This window comes from Carya illinoinensis, chromosome 15 (assembly GCF_018687715.1).
Source record: "Carya illinoinensis cultivar Pawnee chromosome 15, C.illinoinensisPawnee_v1, whole genome shotgun sequence".
Lineage (NCBI taxonomy): Eukaryota > Viridiplantae > Streptophyta > Magnoliopsida > Fagales > Juglandaceae > Carya > Carya illinoinensis.
In genome coordinates, this window is record NC_056766.1 from 1571179 (window position 1) to 1590296 (window position 19118).

Below are 19118 nucleotides of genomic sequence, written 5' to 3' on the forward strand. Positions count from 1 at the left end.
TGTGAGAAAATAGAGAAGTTATTCCCACCTTTAGTATCTTTATCTATATCCCTGTTTCGTTCCTCTCGATTATATATGGTCTCGACATCATGGATATACAATGAGCAAAAGGTCAAGTATTCAACATGAACATAGGCTTCAGTAATTGAGCCTTCTGGATGAGCCTTATTTCTAACATAACGCTTGAATTTTTCCAAATATCTCATCCAAATCATCAATAAAATTATGAGATTCATTAGCACTATCGTCATCTCCACCTAACTCATGGACACTCCAACTATTACACTCCCCATGGAATATCCAATGTATATAAGTAGGATCAATACCTATCAGGAATAGATGATCTTCAACTTCATTGGTATGAATAGGTTATTACGGCATCTCCGACATGAACACCTTATAGTAGTTCATCTAGGTGGATGGGTCTTTACCATGGGGAAGAGATTATTAATCCTTTCACCGTATTCATGTGAGGTAAACATATTTGACACGTGCATCCAATTCTTGTCCATTTTTCTGTGTCAATTGATTAAGAGGTATGAATGAAACCTTAAGCAAATTAATGAAATAATTAAGGTAGGTAGGTAAAAGTGATTAATTAAACAATATAAGAACGAATAAATTAATGGTTTCAAATGCCCATCATTTAACCCTTTTTACACGTTATGCAGGTCTTTTATTAAATGGAAAAAAAAATCATTTTCGGAGGGATAATTTTGTAATTTTAAAAAATTTTAAATATAAAATTGTCTAAGCTTGCATTATAATCTCCAAATAGAGACTATATATATTTATTGAAAGGCAAGTAATGAATATACAAGTGAAGTATTGCTTCAGTATCCACTATTCAAAGTTCTTTCTTTATTTTGGTTTTAACACGTGATAAAATGATTTGAAGCTAGGTGGCTTAGATCTGGAATTAAACTAAGTGAAATTAGTGAATCACGTGCATGTCTTGCTCGATCTTCGACAGCTACATGCTTCTTTTATTTAAGAATGTTTGCTGAGTTAGCATTACAGTTAGTTCACAGCTAGCTGCTAGAAGACTACTTGGTAATTTATAGCTTTGATAGGATCCGTCGTTCATCTTAAAGCTGGGTGGATCTCATGCTTGTTCTATACATTTAAAAATTATCGAAGTTAAGAAAAAGTAGCATCTTTAGGCCGTGTGAAGATCAGGGCAAGAAAATGAATTCGAAATATACACTACTTTTAGAGATCATAGTGGGAATTATGCTTCTTGCTGGACAGTTTTTCTGCATGGTTGAAGGCGATGTGCATTACTATGACTTCGTTGCAAGTACTTCGATACCACTTTCCTATCCTTTAGTGATATATCAATCATCCTTTTCTAAATGGAAAACAATAAGACCACTGCTGATGGCTCCCACTGGGGGCCACTGCTGGCCATTTTTTTTTTTTTTTCATAATGATTACATTTTTTTTTAATATTATTAAAATTTTTTTATATTTTTTAAAAATATTTAAAAATATTAAAAATTGATTTGAAAATTTCCTAACGGGAGCTACTAACTGTGCATGAAGCACCTCCTTTCCTAAATTTCAGCTTGGGAACAGTACCATAACATGATCGCCTGTCATATGTGTCTGTGCTTTCTCCAAATTGTGGGCTTTCTGATTTTCCTTTTTTGGACACTCAATCATGGAGGTTTGGAATAGAAGCTTTTTAGCGGATTAATCGCAGAGCATTTGCTTATTAATTAATGTATATGGGAGATTGCAAATGATTCACTATCATATACTCTTTTTTGTAGCTTAAGGAGAAGAACTTCACGAGGCTCTGCAGCACAAAGAGCATGCTGGTTGTTAATGGCAGTTTTCCAGGCCCAGTAATCCGTGTTCACAAAGGGGATACGGTCTTCGTTAACGTCCACAACCAAGGATATTATGGTGTCACTATTCACTGATACTGATCTCTCTCCCTCTCTCGGCTCCCTGGCAAAGGGGAGGCGGCCACAGTACACAATATATTATTGCACAAAACACAAAATATTATGAGAAATGATATTTACAGTTATGGTTGTGTATGCGCCGCGTAGTCTTTTTGAAAAAAGTGAATTAATATGGGATTTACATAAAAAAACTAACTTTTTAATCATAAATTTTAATCTTTTTCAAAACGATTGCGTAGCGTTTGCACACTATACGATTATATATAGCATTATTCAAATATTATCTATCTGTATTCTGGTGGCCAGTTATAAGCTACGGCAAAATTAGAGGCAATGTTTGATTTAGGAAAGTTTTTCAATTAAGATAGAGTCAATTTCAAAGAATTTACTCTATCTTAATTATACCAATCATTAGTAAAATACCAAAATCAAAACAAATTTTACAAATACGTACAAAAAAAAAAAAAAACTTTTAAAAAATCATATTAATTCAAATATCAAATATTATATAATTTATTATTGCCTATCTTTAAAGGCCAAGGTAGTGTGTATCCTTTAGATATTATATAGTGGAAATATATAGTTAGACTTATTGTAGTACTCATGTATTTATAAGGGGCAGAAATAGATTTTTAATTAATTGCTTGTTTTGCCCTTAAATCATGTCACTACAAGAAAATTGGCCTTTTGCGGCCAATTTATAGCGGCGAAAAGACTATTAGCAATAATTTTTGATTGCTAATAGTCTTTTCGCCGCTATAAATTGGCCGCAAAAGGCCAATTTTCTTGTAGTGTGTGTCTGTGTATATATATATATGTGTGTGTGTGTGACACGCTTAACACTTGTATGTGTGAATTTATACAACTAATATTAAGGTATATATATGAAGTCATTAATCGATGTATGCTAACATTTATGAATAATATGACAGGCATGGTGTTAAGCAGCCCAGAAATCCATGGTCAGATGGTCCAGAATACATAACACAATGTCCGATTCAACCCGGAACAAACTTCACATATGAAGTTATATTTTCTGAGGAGGAGGGAACCGTTTGGTGGCATGCTCATAGTGATTGGACACAAGCATCTATTCATGGTGCCATAGTTGTCCTGCCGTCTATTGGTTCCGCCTATCTATTTCCCAAGCCGGATGGAGAAGAAGTTGTTGTGCTCGGTATGGTACTTTGACACACATATAAAATAAATCAATTTGTAAGTTTGTTTTTATTTTTACCCACTCAATATGTTGAAAATTTGAACCTCCGATCCCAAATTCACCCCCGTAGAATCTACTCTTTGTAGGAATAAAAAATAAATAAAAATAATAACAACACAAGAAATTTATGTGAAAATTAAAAAACAGGAAAAAAAATTATCAGACCCAGAGAAGAAAATTTACTATGTGAAAAATTGTTACAATCACATAATTTTTCTCCTCACCTTCAAACACACCTATAAAGCTTCCTCACTAGTAAAATTTTAACTTTACACCTCTTTCTCTTTTACACAAAAAAGTCAACAGAGGAATTTAACTAAATTCAAAAGTTATTAGATAAACTTTCAATTGGTGTACTTAAATTAAGAGGCTAAGTTTCTTATTTATAACTCAGGGCCTATGCCATTTACTTTAATTCCACCTAAAAAGGAGCAACATTTCAACACGATATACCATTTAATTAAGTACTGAGTTGTACAATAAGAAGTTGTTGTGCTCGGTATGGTACTTTGACAAACATATAAAATAAATCAATTTGTAAGTTTTTTTTTACCCACTCAATATGTGAGAATTTAGGCCTCTCAAATTCACCCACGTAGAATCTACCCTTTATAGGAATAACAAAAAAAATAAAGAAATAATAACAATATAAGAAATTTACGTGGAAACTCCAAAACAGAAGAAAAAACTACCAAATCCAAAGAAAAAAAATTCACTATGTGAAAAATTGTTACAGTCATACAATTTTTCTCCTCACCCTCAAACACACCTACGAAGCTTCTCCACTAGCAAAATTTTAACTTTACACCACTTTCTCTTTTACACAAAAATATCAACAGAGGAATTTAACTAAATTTAAAAGTTACTAGATAAGTTTTCAACTGGTATACTTAAACTAAAACGCTAAACCTCTTATTTATAACTCAGGGCCAATGTCCTTAACTTTAACCCCACCGATGTGGGACTAAAAAGGAGCAACATTTCAACACAATATACCATTTAATTAAGTACTGAGTTGTACAATAAGAAGAAACATTTGTTTTTATTTTTTATTTTTTTATAATTATAATAAATTTCACGACAAATAGTACTGTATGTAATATTGATATATACACAAAGCTTGTAATTAGTAAAATTATATATGTATATATAGATCTACACAATGTTCGACGTTCGAGTCAAATGAAATTAATATGGCAATGTAGAAGCAAGCATATATATATATATATATATATATAATCCCATTAATTTATTTAATGTTTCTTTATTAATCGAACATGCAGCGTCGTGGTATAAAGGAAATTTGAAGGAATTGGTAGATGAGTCCATGCAAGACGGTAGTGACCCGCCACATACTGTTCATGATGATACCATAAACGGGGGGAGCCAGGAGATTTTTGTGCTTGCTCCCGAGGTACTACTTCTTTTAAGTAGCTTCTCATTCTTAATATATTCGCATATGTTGTGTTTTGCCCAATAAAGTCGTAGCAATTTCATCTTCCAAATTAATATTGACATACTGGACTCAGAATATTCAACCACGAACTTATTGATGTTGCAGACACGACATATCGTTGGACGGTTGATTATGGCAAAACCTATCTTCTTCGAGTAGTTAATGCTCTCACGAATGCAGATCTCTTCTTCGCAGTTTCTCAACACAATTTCAGACTTGTTGGGATGGATGGACATTACACCAAACCGATTGCAACGAGTTATATCATGATAAGCCCAGGACAAACAAAGGATATTTTACTCACAGCAAACCAATCTCTTGGCCACTATTACATGGCTTCTCGACAATTCTCAAGCGAGGACAGCGCCATTACTGGATTTGACCACGTTAATGCAACTGCAATTCTCCAATACAGTGGCAATTATACTGCTCCATCTTCGCCTTCTTTTCCCAGTACACTCCCTATGTACTTGGACTTCTACGCCGCCTTGAAATTCACCAAAAGTATAAGGAGCTTAGCAAGCCGAGACCATCCGGTAAACGTCCCCCTGAACATAACCACAAGAATGTTCATTACAGCTTCGATGAATTCGGCAATCTGCAAAACCTGTTCGGAAGGGATGGAAGCAGAAATCATAGCTACAAGCTTGAATAACATAAGTTGGACCAACCCAAGAATTGATGTATTACAAGCCTACTACAAGTACTTCTGGCTTTCCTTCTCTTTTTCTAATTTTCCTATGCTTTATTCTTGGAATATTCAATTAGATGATATGCATATATATATATGTTGGAGGTCTTTCTCTTGTTCTTTCTATAATCTAAGATCCTACATATGACTAAGTTCAATCCTTAATTTTACGCAGGAACATTAGTGGGGTGTATACCACAGACTTCCCGCCTTCATTTTTCAACTTTACCGCCGATGAATTTCCAGATAACATGTCACTAACAGTTCTAGGTGTTGGGAGCTGTTCTGACACAGAGACGATTCTAAATAAAGGAGGGACGAAATTTAACGTGGTTCGGCAATTGCCTACGTCCACAGCTGCTGTTATTTCACTATGAAATGATTTTTACAGAAAAAAATTTCTCTCTGCTCACCCACTCTCTTTCTCTCTTCTTTCTCTTCTGCACTCTCTACTGCACGCTGCTGTCTGCACCCTTAAGCTCTCCTATTTATAGGAGAGCAGATCACTACGTTGCAGCAATTTGCTGCATGATTCTTAGGGAGGTGGGGAGGTGCCTAACAATTACAAAAGCACCGAACGGTGCCTAATAAACCAAAGAAGCAAACGGTGCATGACTCACCGTTTGCTATTTTGTCTCCATCTGCAACAATCTCCCACTTGGAAACAAATGAGTCTACATATCTTCATAGCAATCATCACAGCAACTTCAAGTCATGCCTTTAAGTACGAAGTCCAACTGAAGCTATACACAACTTTAGTTTGTCAGCAGTAACTACTTTTGTAAACATGTCTGCTGGATTCTCTGTTCCTCGTATCTTCTCAAGTATCAGCTGTCCACTATCGAGAAGAGATCGGATAAAATGGTATCGCAACTGTATGTGTTTTGTTCTGGAATGAAAGGCTGGATTCTTTGCAAGAAAAATAGCACTCTGACTATCACTGTGCAGAATGCCCTTTTCATTCTTTTTTCCCAATTCCTCCAAGAATGACTGCAACTAAACCATTTCCTTCCCTACTTCAGTTATAGCAACGTATTCTGCTTTTGTAGTTGAGAGAGCAACAATCTTCTGTAACTTAGAAGCCCACGATACAGCTGTACCACCCAGCGTATACACAAATCCAGTAGTACTTTTTCTGCTGTCAACGTCACCTGCTAAATCAGCATCTACATATCCCTGTAGTTTTAAACCTGCTTTTGTAAAGCATAGTGACGTATCTGAAGAGCCTTGTAGATATCTTAAAATCCACTTGACTGCTTCCCAATGCTGCTTTCCTGGATTACTCATGTACCTGCTCACAGCTCCCACTGCTTGTGTAATATCTGGCCTTGTACAGTCCATGGCGTACATAAGACTACCAATAGCAGATGCATAGGGTATTCTGTCCATGCATTTTTGCTCTTCCTCCGTCTTTGGCGACTGATCCTTAGTTAGTCGAAAGTGACTAGCTAAGGGTGTGCTCACTGGTTTCGCCTTGTCCATGTTAAACCTTCTGAGCACCTTCTTCACATACTCCTCCTGCGAGAGCTTGAGAGTATCATTAGACCTGTCTCTAATAATTCTCATACCAAGGATTTGTTTTGCAGCACCCAAATCCTTCATCTCAAACCGTTTTGACAACTGCTTCTTCAGTTCATTGATTTCCTCGATGCTTGACCCTGCAACGAGCATGTCATCCACATACAACAGTAGGATAATATAAGACTTGTGAAAGTTCTTCATATAGCAACAATGGTCAGCCTGCAGTCTTGTAAATCCATTACTGCACATGAAGTTGTCAAACTTCCCGTACCATTGTCATGGAGCTTGTTTTAGGCCATACAAGCTCTTCTTCAGTTTGCAAACTAGATTCTCTTTTCCCTTTACTGAGAATCCTTGTGGCTGGTGCATATAGATGTCTTCCTCCAAATCACCATGAAGGAATGCAGTCTTCACATCTAACTGCTCAAGATGTAGATTCTCTGCAGCCACAATTGCCAACACTAGCCTGATCGTTGTCAAGTTTACAACTGGAGAGAAAATGTCTGTGTAGTCGACACCTTCTTTTTGTTGAAACCCCTTCACGACCATTCTGGCTTTGTAGCGTTTGCTACCATTGTGTTCTTCTTTAATTCTGTACACCCATTTATTGTGCAAAGCCTTCTTGCCTTTTGGAAGCTTAGTTAGCTCCCATGTCTGATTTGACATCAGTGACTCCATCTCATCTTGCATGGCTTTCTCCCACTTGATCGAATCTTCAATTCGTAGAGTTTCATCATAACTTTCCGGTTCACCACTATCTGTTAGCAAGATGTAGTATAGAGATGGTGAGAACCGTTGTGGTGGCCTAATTGTTCTTGAAGATCTTCGAGTAGCAGTGAGTGGTGTACGTTGTTCGATCTGTGTATCATCATTTTCTTAATCCTCGTTCTGATCAGTGTTGACTCGAGTAACATCAAAGTCAACAACCTCAAGTTTCTTTGGCTGTTCCTTAGATTCAGCTTGTGACTTAGCTTTGTACAGAATCTGCTCATTAAATATCACATTTCTACTTCTAATGATTTTGCAATTTTTATCATCCCAAAATCGATAGCCAAATTCTTCATCACCATAACCGATGAAAAAGCATTTTCTAGATTTGACTTCTAACTTGTTACGATCAGTAGAATCTATGTGAACATATGATAAACAGCCAAAAACTTTCAAATGGGAAAGATTTACCTTCTTTCCGCTCCAGACTTCCTCTGGTAGATCGAACTTTAAGGGAACTGAAGGTCCCCTATTAATCAAATAGGCTGCAGTGTTAATTGCATCAGCCCAAAAACAATCAGGCAATCCTAAATTCAGCCTCATGCTTCTGGCACGTTCATTGAGAGTTCTGTTCATGCGTTCAGCTACGCCATTCTGCTGCGGTGTCCCGGGAATAGTCTTCTGAAATCTAATCCCATTTGCAGCACAGAATTCTTTGAACCGTCCGTCGATGTACTCTCCTCCATTGTCTGACCTCAGACATTTTAACTTCAAGCATGTTTCATTTTCAACCATGGCTTTCCACTTCTTGAAAGTATCAAATGTGTCAGATTTATATTTCAAAAAATAAACTCATATTTTCCTGCTTGAGTCATCAATAAATGAAACATAGTACCACGATCCTCCAAGAGAATCGACTAGGGATGGCCCCCACAAATCTGTGTGCACCAACTCCAACTTTGTAGATTTTGGAGTTCTACCATTTTTCAGGAAACTAACTTTTTTCTGTTTTCCAAAAATGCAACCTTCACACATGTCGAAATCAGTTGATTCCAACTTTGGTAACTTCCCCTTGGATAATAGTACTTTCATTCCTTTCTCACTCATGTGACCAAGCCTTTGATGCCATAGGTTGGCATTTGCATCAGCAATTGCAATAGTATCTCTAATGTTTGAAGTCATATATAGAGTACCTATTTTTGTGCCTCGAGCTACTACCATAGCTCCTTTTGTTATCTTCCACGTGCCATCGGTAAATAGTACCGAATGCCCATCAGTATCAAGTTGTCCTACAAAAATTAGGTTCCTCATGAGCTTGGGAACATGTCGCACCTTCTGTAGCAACCATGCACTTCCATTGGGCAGATTGATTGGTACATCTCCCATGCCTTCGATTTTCAACGCTTCACCATCTGCTAAGTACACATTCCCGAAATCACCAGTGACATAATTCTGCATGATTTCTCGGTGTGCTGTAGTGTGGAACGAGGCTCCTGAATCTAACACCCAAGATTCAATTTGGTTGTCGACTGAAAGGAGTAAGGCATCTCGGAGCTCTTCTGTTGTGGCATTAACAGAGTCATGCTCATTCTTTTTCTTTGCTTCCTTGCAATTATTTTTGAAGTGGCCAATCTTGCCACAATTCCAGCACTGTACTTGTTTTCTAGATCTAGATTTACTTCTGCCTCTTCGGGACTTCGATCTGCCCCGATTTGAACTTCTACTAGCTCCTCTACCTCTCGTCTCGAGGTTTAAGGCAGAACTGGAAGTTGATGCTTCTCCCGTATCTCTTCTGCGAACTTCCTCGCTAAGAATATGGTCCTGGATATCTTGATATTTCATCTTTTTTTTGCCATAAGAATTGCTGACAGCTGTTCTCATGGCCTCCCAGCTCTTTGGCAATTGAGCTAGAGCAATCAGTGCACGTACTTCATCATCAAATTCAATCCCCACTGAAGCTAATTGATTGATGATGGTGTTGAACTCATTCAGATGCTGAATAACTGGAGTTTCTTCTGCCATTCTCAAGTAGAATAGCTTGTACATCAAATGCACTTTATTATTGGCTGATGGCTGCTCGTACATGTCCGATAGAGCTTTCATCAAATCCGCCGTGGTCTTCTCCTTTCACACATTGTGTGCAACTGATCTTAACAGTGTTAGTCTAATGACTCCCAACACTTGTCTATCAAGGAAACTCTAATCTTCATTGCTCATGTCATCTGGCTTTCTTCCTAGGAGTGGAAGATGTAGTTTCTTCCCATAGAGATAATCCTCTATCTGCATTCTCCAGTAAGCAAAGTCTGTACCGTCAAATTTCTCGATACCAACATCTTTAGCTTCTTCTCCAGCCATAACTTTACAAATGAGTTCAAATTCAAACAAACAAAGATCACTGTTGCGTCCGAAACACTCGAATTAGCTGGAAACGAGTCCGGAATGATCCAAATAGTTTGTCAGCACTATTTGATCGTTGCGATGGAACTCCAACTGGCGTGATCTAGCCCAAAATGATCTGCAACACGTGGATGGTTCAAATCCAATGTACTGATGCTGAATCTCAAAATTCCGACCGTACGGATGAGTCCGGAATGATCCAAATAGTTGGAAAGCACTATTTGATCGTCGAAATCGGACTCCGAATGGCTTAGATCTAGCCAAAAACAGATCTGAAAAACGGACGGTTCTGATCTGTCTGGCGCGTGAGATACACGCGCTGCACAGTGCGCGTGGGCAACGCGTGGGCGCGTGTAGAACACGCGCGTATAGTACTGTGGCGCGTGGGGGAGAGTGAGGCGCATGTGACACACGCGCCGAACCTCTCTAAGGCGCGTGGGGCCGCGTGGGCGCGTGTCCTTCATGCGTATTCAACCTCTGGAGCGCGTGGGGGCGCGTTGGAGCGTGTGGTGCATGCGTCTTCAACCTCCGGAGCGCGTGGGGCGCGTGAATTGCAGCAGATGCACGCGCCGATCTTCTAAGGGCGCGTGTAGCCTTTTCCGACCTTCGTTTCTTATTCCGTTTGCGGCAACGGATTCGTCTCGACGCGAGGAACACCTTGGAGTTGTCAAAAATTGATTTTGAACAACTTGAATTTTCAGACAACTCGAACCAGTGCTCTGATACCAGTTGTTGGGAGCTGTTCTGACACAGAGACGATTCTAAATAAAGGAGGGACGAAATTTAACGTGGTTCGGCAATTGCCTACATCCACAGCTACTGTTATTTCACTATGAAATGATTTTTACTGAAAAAAATTTCTCTCTGCTCACCCACTCTCTTTCTCTCTTCTTTCTCTTCTGCACTCTCTACTGCACGCTGCTGTCTGCACCCTTAAGCTCTCCTATTTATAGGAGAGCAGATCACTATGTTGCAGCAATTTGCTGCATGATTCTTGGGGAGGTGGGGAGGTGCCTAACAATTACAAAAGCACCGAACGGTGCCTAATAAACCAAAGAAGCAAACGGTGCATGGCTCACCGTTTGCTATTTTGTCTCCATCTGCAACACTAGGGACCAAGGTGAAGGTGTTGGATTATAACGAATCAGTAGAGATAGTTTATCAAGGGACTAACTTGTTAACAGGCTCGATGAATCATCCGGTGCATTTGCACGGCTATAGCTTCTACGTGGTTGGAACAGGTGTTACTAATTTCAACAATGAAACTGACCCAAAAGAGTTTAACTTGGTAGATCCTCCCGAGGTGACCACCTTTGCAGTTCCCAGGAGTGGATGGGTTGCCCTCCGATTTGTGGCAAAAAATCCAGGTACAATTAAAATTCTTCTCGCCTTTGCTGTCGCTTTGTACGGTTTATCTATGCGAGTGTATGGATCCTAGGAAAATCAGGATGGCAGTCACAGTTTTTGTTTTGTAGTTATATTCACTTGTTTATCCCCCAGAGAGCTTGAGAGAAAGAGAGAGCTACAGATCAGAGACAGGAAATTTAATTTATCGGAGCACAAAATTATCTAAACATGGTTCACGTATGTTCTAGTATGTAACTATTAACTATTATATGTGTCAAACTCTAGCATCAGGAACATGATAGAACTGAACAATAAAAATATAATATATATTTATATATTATATCAACGATGCTAATTAACATCGGACGATTTTTTGCAGGTGTGTGGTTTTGGCATTGTCACTATGATCGACATATGAGTTGGGGTATGAACAGTCTTTATAGTTAAAAATGGTGGCTCTACTGAGACAAGCATCCTTCAAACCCCTACCGGCATGCCATCTTGTGATGTTCCATTCAAATCTTGGCTAAAAAATAAGGGTAGTTTGGACGATAAAGCCAATCAATCTGGCTAGCTAGCTTGATCTGATTTGCTTAAAATTATTAGCATATATATATGCAGCAGCCTAGCTATATATATATATATATCTAGCTTCGTACGTTAGTTCTTATCATATATTAATGTATTGCATCAGCTGAGCTGATGTTGATCGACTCTTCTCGATCTTTTATTGCATATTCATGGAAGCTAGCTAGCCAATAAAGCTAGCTTACTTATTAGCACTAATGTCTGCAGCTCCAAGCCCTTAAATTAATATAAATTGTACTCCATAATGTACGTACTTATAATGAATTAGTTGGTTTTATTAATTCCTTCTGTTGTTAGGAATTAGTCAAACTACGTATGCTAATTAATTTTTTCTCGCCATCTGCAAGTCTTGTCATCCATATTTTGATATGAATTTCGGGTTGCAATCTGATTCAAACTTCTTTTAAGAGCTTATAATCAAAATTAGAAGACGTACGTGGACCACAGCTCTTAATTAAATGAAGCCATTTGAAAAAGAAAAGTTAAAGATGAAAAGGATGGTCAGAAATGAATGGTTTTGGTCAGAAAGTTATATGAATTTCCTGATTATATATGTTATGAAAAATTATATACACCATACTACAATTTCACTTTCATCCTACTAAGTATGGTATGATATGTTTATAACCATTGAATGATCATTTATTGCATGTTTTTTTATCATCCAATGAAGATAAACGACCTATATCTTACTTAATAGGATGAAAATATGATAAGAGTACGGTGTATATCATTATTCATATGTTATATATATATATATATCATGTATGTGTATTGTTTAATTTTATCTGTTGGGGAATGAGAAGTCCAAGTTTTCTTCTATCAAGTCCTATTTGACCCGAAAATTATCTTCCTCCATTGGGTTGAAGGTTCTCATGACCATTCCAATAGAGATTTATCGTCTAATCCAAAGGCTTCTCAAATGCAAAATCCAAGATGAAAATGACATGAACACGCGGGTTAAGTACCCATGTGCTCCATCATATTGAATTTCATCATCATTCTGCATGCATTATATATATATATATATATATAACAAAAGAGTGATTTTTAGCTAGCTCTATTTTCTTGACATGAGATATAACCAAGTAATTTAGCCATCGGCATACAAATAAATAATCTTAAAAGCACTCTGGCCTCCAAATTAACAAGTGATCTTAAGCGAGAACCAATTAAACACTCTAGACGAATTGGATAGGATAATGCTGATTCTTTCATGACAACTCATGTACAGCATGCATGCAAAGCATATAATATATATTTATAAGAAAAATCCACTTAAATAGCACACATCTAACATTTGAAAAGTCGTATAGATCCTAATTTAAGCATATCTAGATTTGTAAGCACGAAGTTGCGTATATTTTGCAGCTGCATGCATGCATATATGTCATAGTTTTCCCGGCTTCTGCGAATCAGATTCATGCATCAATTATTTGTGTTTAACCTTTTCTTCCTAATTTTCTTCCTATTCTCATGACAATGATCGGCAATATTTTGAAAATAAAAAGTCAGCACTGGGTCGGCTATATATATAGAGCCGTGTACGTAGCACGAGGATGGCGATATATATAGAGCCGTGCATGCATGGGTTTGGTAAATATTACTAATTGGTAGTCATGTCGCTGCTGTGATCTTATATATCCTCATATAAGTGGCAAATGTCCAAACCGGCCAGTATTTGTCAATTTCTTTAAGAGTTGGGCTACTGTACCGTTCAGAGTTGGGGGTGGGGTAGGAAAACTTTTTTATATTTTTTTAATAAATTTAAATATTTTTAAAAATAAAAAAAATATATATAAATATATTTAAAATTATTTACTTAATCACTAAGTATAAAAAAAAATTAAAAAAAAAAATTCTTGAATGGTACACTTGAACGGTACCACCTAATTAATCAGCATTGCGGCTTTATTCTTTCTTTAAATGCTTTGATCACACGCTAGCTTGTATCAATTTCCTTTTTTGTTTTTGTTTTTTTGTTTTTTTCTATTCCCTTATATATGTATAATTAAGCAAGAAACCAGTCTAATTTTTCTTAAAAGAATAGGGACAAGACATAGAGGAGAAGACTAATCAATTAATATTAATTATTGAATAAAGATTTATATTTATTTCACGTCATTCTTTTATATAGCATTATATAATTCCATGATAAATAATCATTTTATCATCGACAATCACATATGGTGACCTTATCTATCTGATTTGAAATGAAGGCAATTTAAATAAGTAATAGAAAAAATTATTCAAAATATAAATTGGGAATGAAAGAAATTCAGATGAATAATAGCATACTTCTAAATAATTTTTTAATTATTTTATGTCATATTAGAATAAGAGAAGAATGATAACAAAACCGAGGTAGCTCACAAGCTTGCCTGATATGAATATTGGAATGTTGAAAGCATAGTTGGGTTGGTAAATGTCTGTTACTAATTTCTATTATCAATGAGAAGAACTTTTCCTATAAAATTAAAAAATAAAAATAAAAATAAAATTATTGGAGCAAGTATATATATATATACGTACGACAAATAGATGATGGACTTCATGTAATTGTCTCTTTCGTTCACCCTAATACTCCTTACGTTTCGAATCTTGGAAAAGGAGAATTTCATCACGCATAATTCATTTGATAGATACACATATATAGCAGCACTACGGGTCAAAAAGCTTCATTTTATGACTTGTCAACCAACTTCTTAACGATCTATAAATACCTCATCATGATCACACATATTAAAGAAAAGTAGTGAAAAGAATATCGAATTCCATTGAATGCTAAAGAATGTTTCCAGTGAAGACAAATTCAGTACTACTGCTCATGCAAATAATGTTGGGGCTTTTGGTATTTGCCAGTATGGTCCTCCATTGCCAGGGTTTATCTCGTCACACATTCGTGGTAATTATTATTATTAACTACTTATGTTTCTTTTCTATTACAATATTATATCTTTCGCAGCTATCATGCATGATCACTGATCATCTTAGTTAGAAGTAAAAGTCCACGCTATATATCATTTATATGTAGTCCATAGATATATAGTAACTGTCGGGAGACATATATACGACGGTTAAGGCCGGAAAGTTGAAGATAACGTCATCTAGGGGGCCGGCCATTTGCATATTTCTCAAGCTTGCCGACATGCAGGTGGCAGACATGCAGCAAAATCATATTGGCTACAATTATAAATTATTATAAGATCTATATTTTTCTATCAGTTTAAGTATTTGGAACAATTGATAATTTTATATGATATCGGAATAGAAGTTTTGAATTTGAATCCTGACTCTACATGATTTTATTTTATTTAATTAAATATTTCATATATTAGTCTACTCATTAAGAATGAATCTGACCAACACGTGAGGGCCAGGGAGTGTTAAGACATAAATATAAATGATAAAATATATATCTTCTCATTAGTTTAAAATTTTATGACAAACAGGACGTAATTTATATCTTATCATGTTTGAAATCCTAGCGAAGACGACAAGCCTATGTAATCGTTTGCCATTTTCTTAATGCTATATGTAGTTTTGTCCTCCTGCATGCATCTATACGTACGTTTAACTACCTTGTGTATGGTTCTAATCTAGATCAGTTAATCCAGCTAGTTAATTAAATATATATTATTGAGTTCTATCATGCACTTTGCAGGTGAAGGAGACTCCATACACAAGACTTTGCAGCACAAAAAACATCTTAACTGTCAACGGAAAATTTCCTGGACCAACACTACAAGTCAGGAAAGGAGAGACTATCGTTGTTGATGTTCATAACAAAGGCGATTATAACATCACCATTCACTGGTAATTATATTTGTGATGTCCGCCTTAAGTACGTATAACGTACTGCATGTGCTGTTATTTTGTCATGTTTGCGTGAAATTAGATTCTGATCAGAGAGATCTGACAATATTAACTAATTAATTATAATTATTAATTATTGTAGGCATGGAGTAAAGCAACCAAGATATCCATGGTCCGATGGTCCTGAATATATCACACAATGTCCAATCCAACCAGGAAAAAAGTTCAGGCAGAAGGTCATATTTTCCAGCGAAGAAGGAACTCTTTGGTGGCACGCGCACAGTGATTTCACAAGGGCAACTGTTTACGGGGCCATAATCATCCATCCAAAGAAGGGAACTCATTACCCTTTTCCCAAGCCTTATGCAGAATTTCCCATCATATTAGGTAACAAGCTTTGCACTCATCAAAAGATCAAGCTACAAATTACATTTTGTATAAATCAGGCGCCTGAGTATTAGCCTTTTCTTTAAATTTGTACTTGTAATTAATTGCTAAACCCGCCAATCCTTAATTAATTGTGAAAATCGATGAACATTAATATATAAGAACCATAATATAAATATAAATATGATCTATCTCCGGCCATTGATGAGGTTGAAATGCAGGAGAGTGGTGGAAGCAAGGTATAATGGAGCTTTACGAAACATTTCGTCTAAGCGGAGGAGATCCCAATGTTTCCGATGCATATACTATCAACGGTCAACCTGGCGATCTATACCCATGCTCAAAATCTGGTATTTTTGTGTACATATTAATTAGTTTGATCAGCTACCCTTAATTAATGGTTCAAATCATTTGAATCTTCCATGTTCTTAATTAACTTTTTTAATCTCGATGAACAACAAGATCAATACTCGTCATTTTAAATCATTTCATTTATGAGAAATTATATTCGCAGTCGATAGTATGTAAATACTGTGTAATCATTTTGAAAAAAAATAAATAAATACAAGATTCACATAAAAAAAATTAAATTTTTTTAATACGTGGACTCCAATACTCTGTTATAAAAAAAATGCATGGCTCTTTCGCACTCCACGACTATATGCATAGCATTATTCTTCATTTATATCTCACAATTTAAATTATGGACTATAAATGACATAATTTTATAATTATTATTATTATTACTATTATTATTATTATTGTTATTATTGTTATTATTGTTAACCATCTAATTTTGACAATATATATCTCAATGACGTGCATGCATCTCCTGTCATGTAGAAACCGTCAAATTAATGGTGGACCATGGGAAGACCTATCTCCTCCGCATAATCAATGCTGCACTTCAGGATATTCTCTTCTTTGCCGTTGCAAAACATAACATCACAGTCGTGGGAACAGACGCAAGCTACACCAAGCCATTGACAACAGATTACATTGCAATATCTCCTGGACAAACTATCGATGTCTTGATGAAAGCAAACCAACCGCAAGGTGACTATTACATGGCTGCCAGTGTCTATTCTAGCGCAGCCGGCGTCACGTACGATAACACCACCACCACTGCAATTCTACACTACAACGGAACCTACAACGCATCTTCAAGACCCTATTTGCCAAATCTTCCTTCCTACAATGACACCAATGCATCTGCTTCCTTTACGGGAAAACTCAGAAGTTTAGCAGATGAAGATCATCCAATTAAAGTGCCACTTAACATAAGCACAAAACTATTTTATGCTGCTTCTGTAAATACATTCCCATGCAACAACAGAACTTCATATTGTGAGGGTCCTAATGGAACGCGACTAGCTGCAAGTTTGAATAACATCAGCTTTGAATTGCCAACCACTGATATATTAAAAGCCTACTATAATCATATTGGTGGCGTTTATGGGGACCAGTTTCCGAGTGTGCCACCTTTGCTATTTAATTTTACTGCAGATTATCTTCCATCTTTTCTATTGACGCCGAAAATAGGGACAGAAGTGAAGGTCCTCGAGTATAACTCCACGGTGGAGCTTGTTTTTCAAGGAACAAACCTGGCTGCAGGTACAGATCACCCCATGCACATACATGGATATAGTTTTTACGTCGTTGGTTGGGGATTTGGGAATTTCGACAAAGACAAGGACCCTTTGGGATATAATCTTGTTGACCCCCCGCTTCAGAATACCATCGCTGTCCCTAAGAATGGCTGGGCAACCATAAGATTCAAAGCAAACAACCCAGGTAGATTAAACTGCACATTATAATTACGATGATGAGTGCCGTAAATATTATACTATATATCATCATAATCATGATGGTGATCACCAGCTATCTCTATCTCACATTAATGGAACGTTCATTATTTTTCTGTAGGTGTATGGTTCATGCACTGCCATTTAGAACGTCACCTATCTTGGGGAATGGATTCGGCATTCATCGTCAAAAATGGAGACTACCCAGAAGCACAATTGATATCCCCACCGCCAGACATGCCACCATGTTGACGAATTTGCTGTGATATATATCTATCAATTACTTTGGTTATTATGTAATGTGTAATTCTTGGCCGGGTTTTGCATTTTTGTTCGCTTCTTCGAGAGGAGTGAAGTTGCACGAAATGTTAAGATATAAAATCTATAAATAAAAATCCACCATATTCCATGAGCCTAAGCTTTCGGAACAAGTGGTAATTTCACAGATAGGAAGTTTACTTTTGAAGCATGAATGTACAATATATTAAAATGAGTGCGCGCAGCACTTAATTGTGATATAGGAATGCTTACCATACGATTTCTGAATTCTAGTCTAGCTTGGTCGATCGACCGATGTCAACAAGCTATAAACTATCATTTGTTTCAAAAACTAAGTCAATAAGAAAGTACACTTATTTATTTCTTGTTAGTTTCATTCATTTCAATAGTGTGTACGTAGGTTGTGACGCCTCTAACTCTCATGAATGGATACGTGGAAATCGAGACGTCGGGACGGTGACAACACGGGTCACGCATCCCATCGCCAAGTGCTAAGTGTGTACAAGCAACACATGTACATAAAAATAATGCAGCGGTAATAAAAAGTCATTCAACTAAGTACTAGAATTTTTGTTTAAATACAACTAGCTTAAAACAAGCGTAACAAAATACTACAAGTTTCAATGTTGTCTCAAATCCAAAATATATAAAATAAAGGCAATGAAATTAATTTCCAACACTACAAGCAACTCCAAAGTCAGTACTCTTCAGGCTCAGCCTCCTTCTCATCTGCAACAAAGTTTATGGTACCAAAAATGGTACCACAAGTAAGTAATAATCCAAACACCCACAAAATAAAAATATATTAAAATCTCAACAATATGCATGAACAGGATGCCATATGCATGAGATCCAAAAATAATCTTTCTAAAAAATATTTCATTTCCAACTCAGGCCAAAAATCACATTTGGCCCAAAAATAATTCATTTTCCAACTCATGTCAAAAGTCACATTTAGCTCAAAATATTTTCTTTAAAACTTTTCCTCAAC

At 36.5% G+C, this 19118-nt stretch overlaps 1 protein-coding gene and 1 pseudogene across 1 annotated transcript; both read left to right on the forward strand.

Annotated features, from left to right (window-relative positions):
- Window positions 1-1149: 1149 nt before the first annotated feature.
- On the forward strand, window positions 1150-11860 carry LOC122297676 (annotated as a pseudogene).
- A 2717-nt stretch (window positions 11861-14577) lies between these two features.
- LOC122297677 (laccase-14-like) lies at window positions 14578-18487 on the forward strand. Its single transcript, XM_043107820.1, has 6 exons — window positions 14578-14745; window positions 15505-15656; window positions 15799-16043; window positions 16265-16393; window positions 16887-17837; window positions 17970-18487. The coding sequence occupies exons 1-6, from the start codon at window positions 14632-14634 to the stop codon at window positions 18098-18100; spliced, it is 1722 nt and encodes a 573-aa protein (XP_042963754.1). The 5' UTR covers window positions 14578-14631; the 3' UTR covers window positions 18101-18487.
- Window positions 18488-19118: the final 631 nt, after the last annotated feature.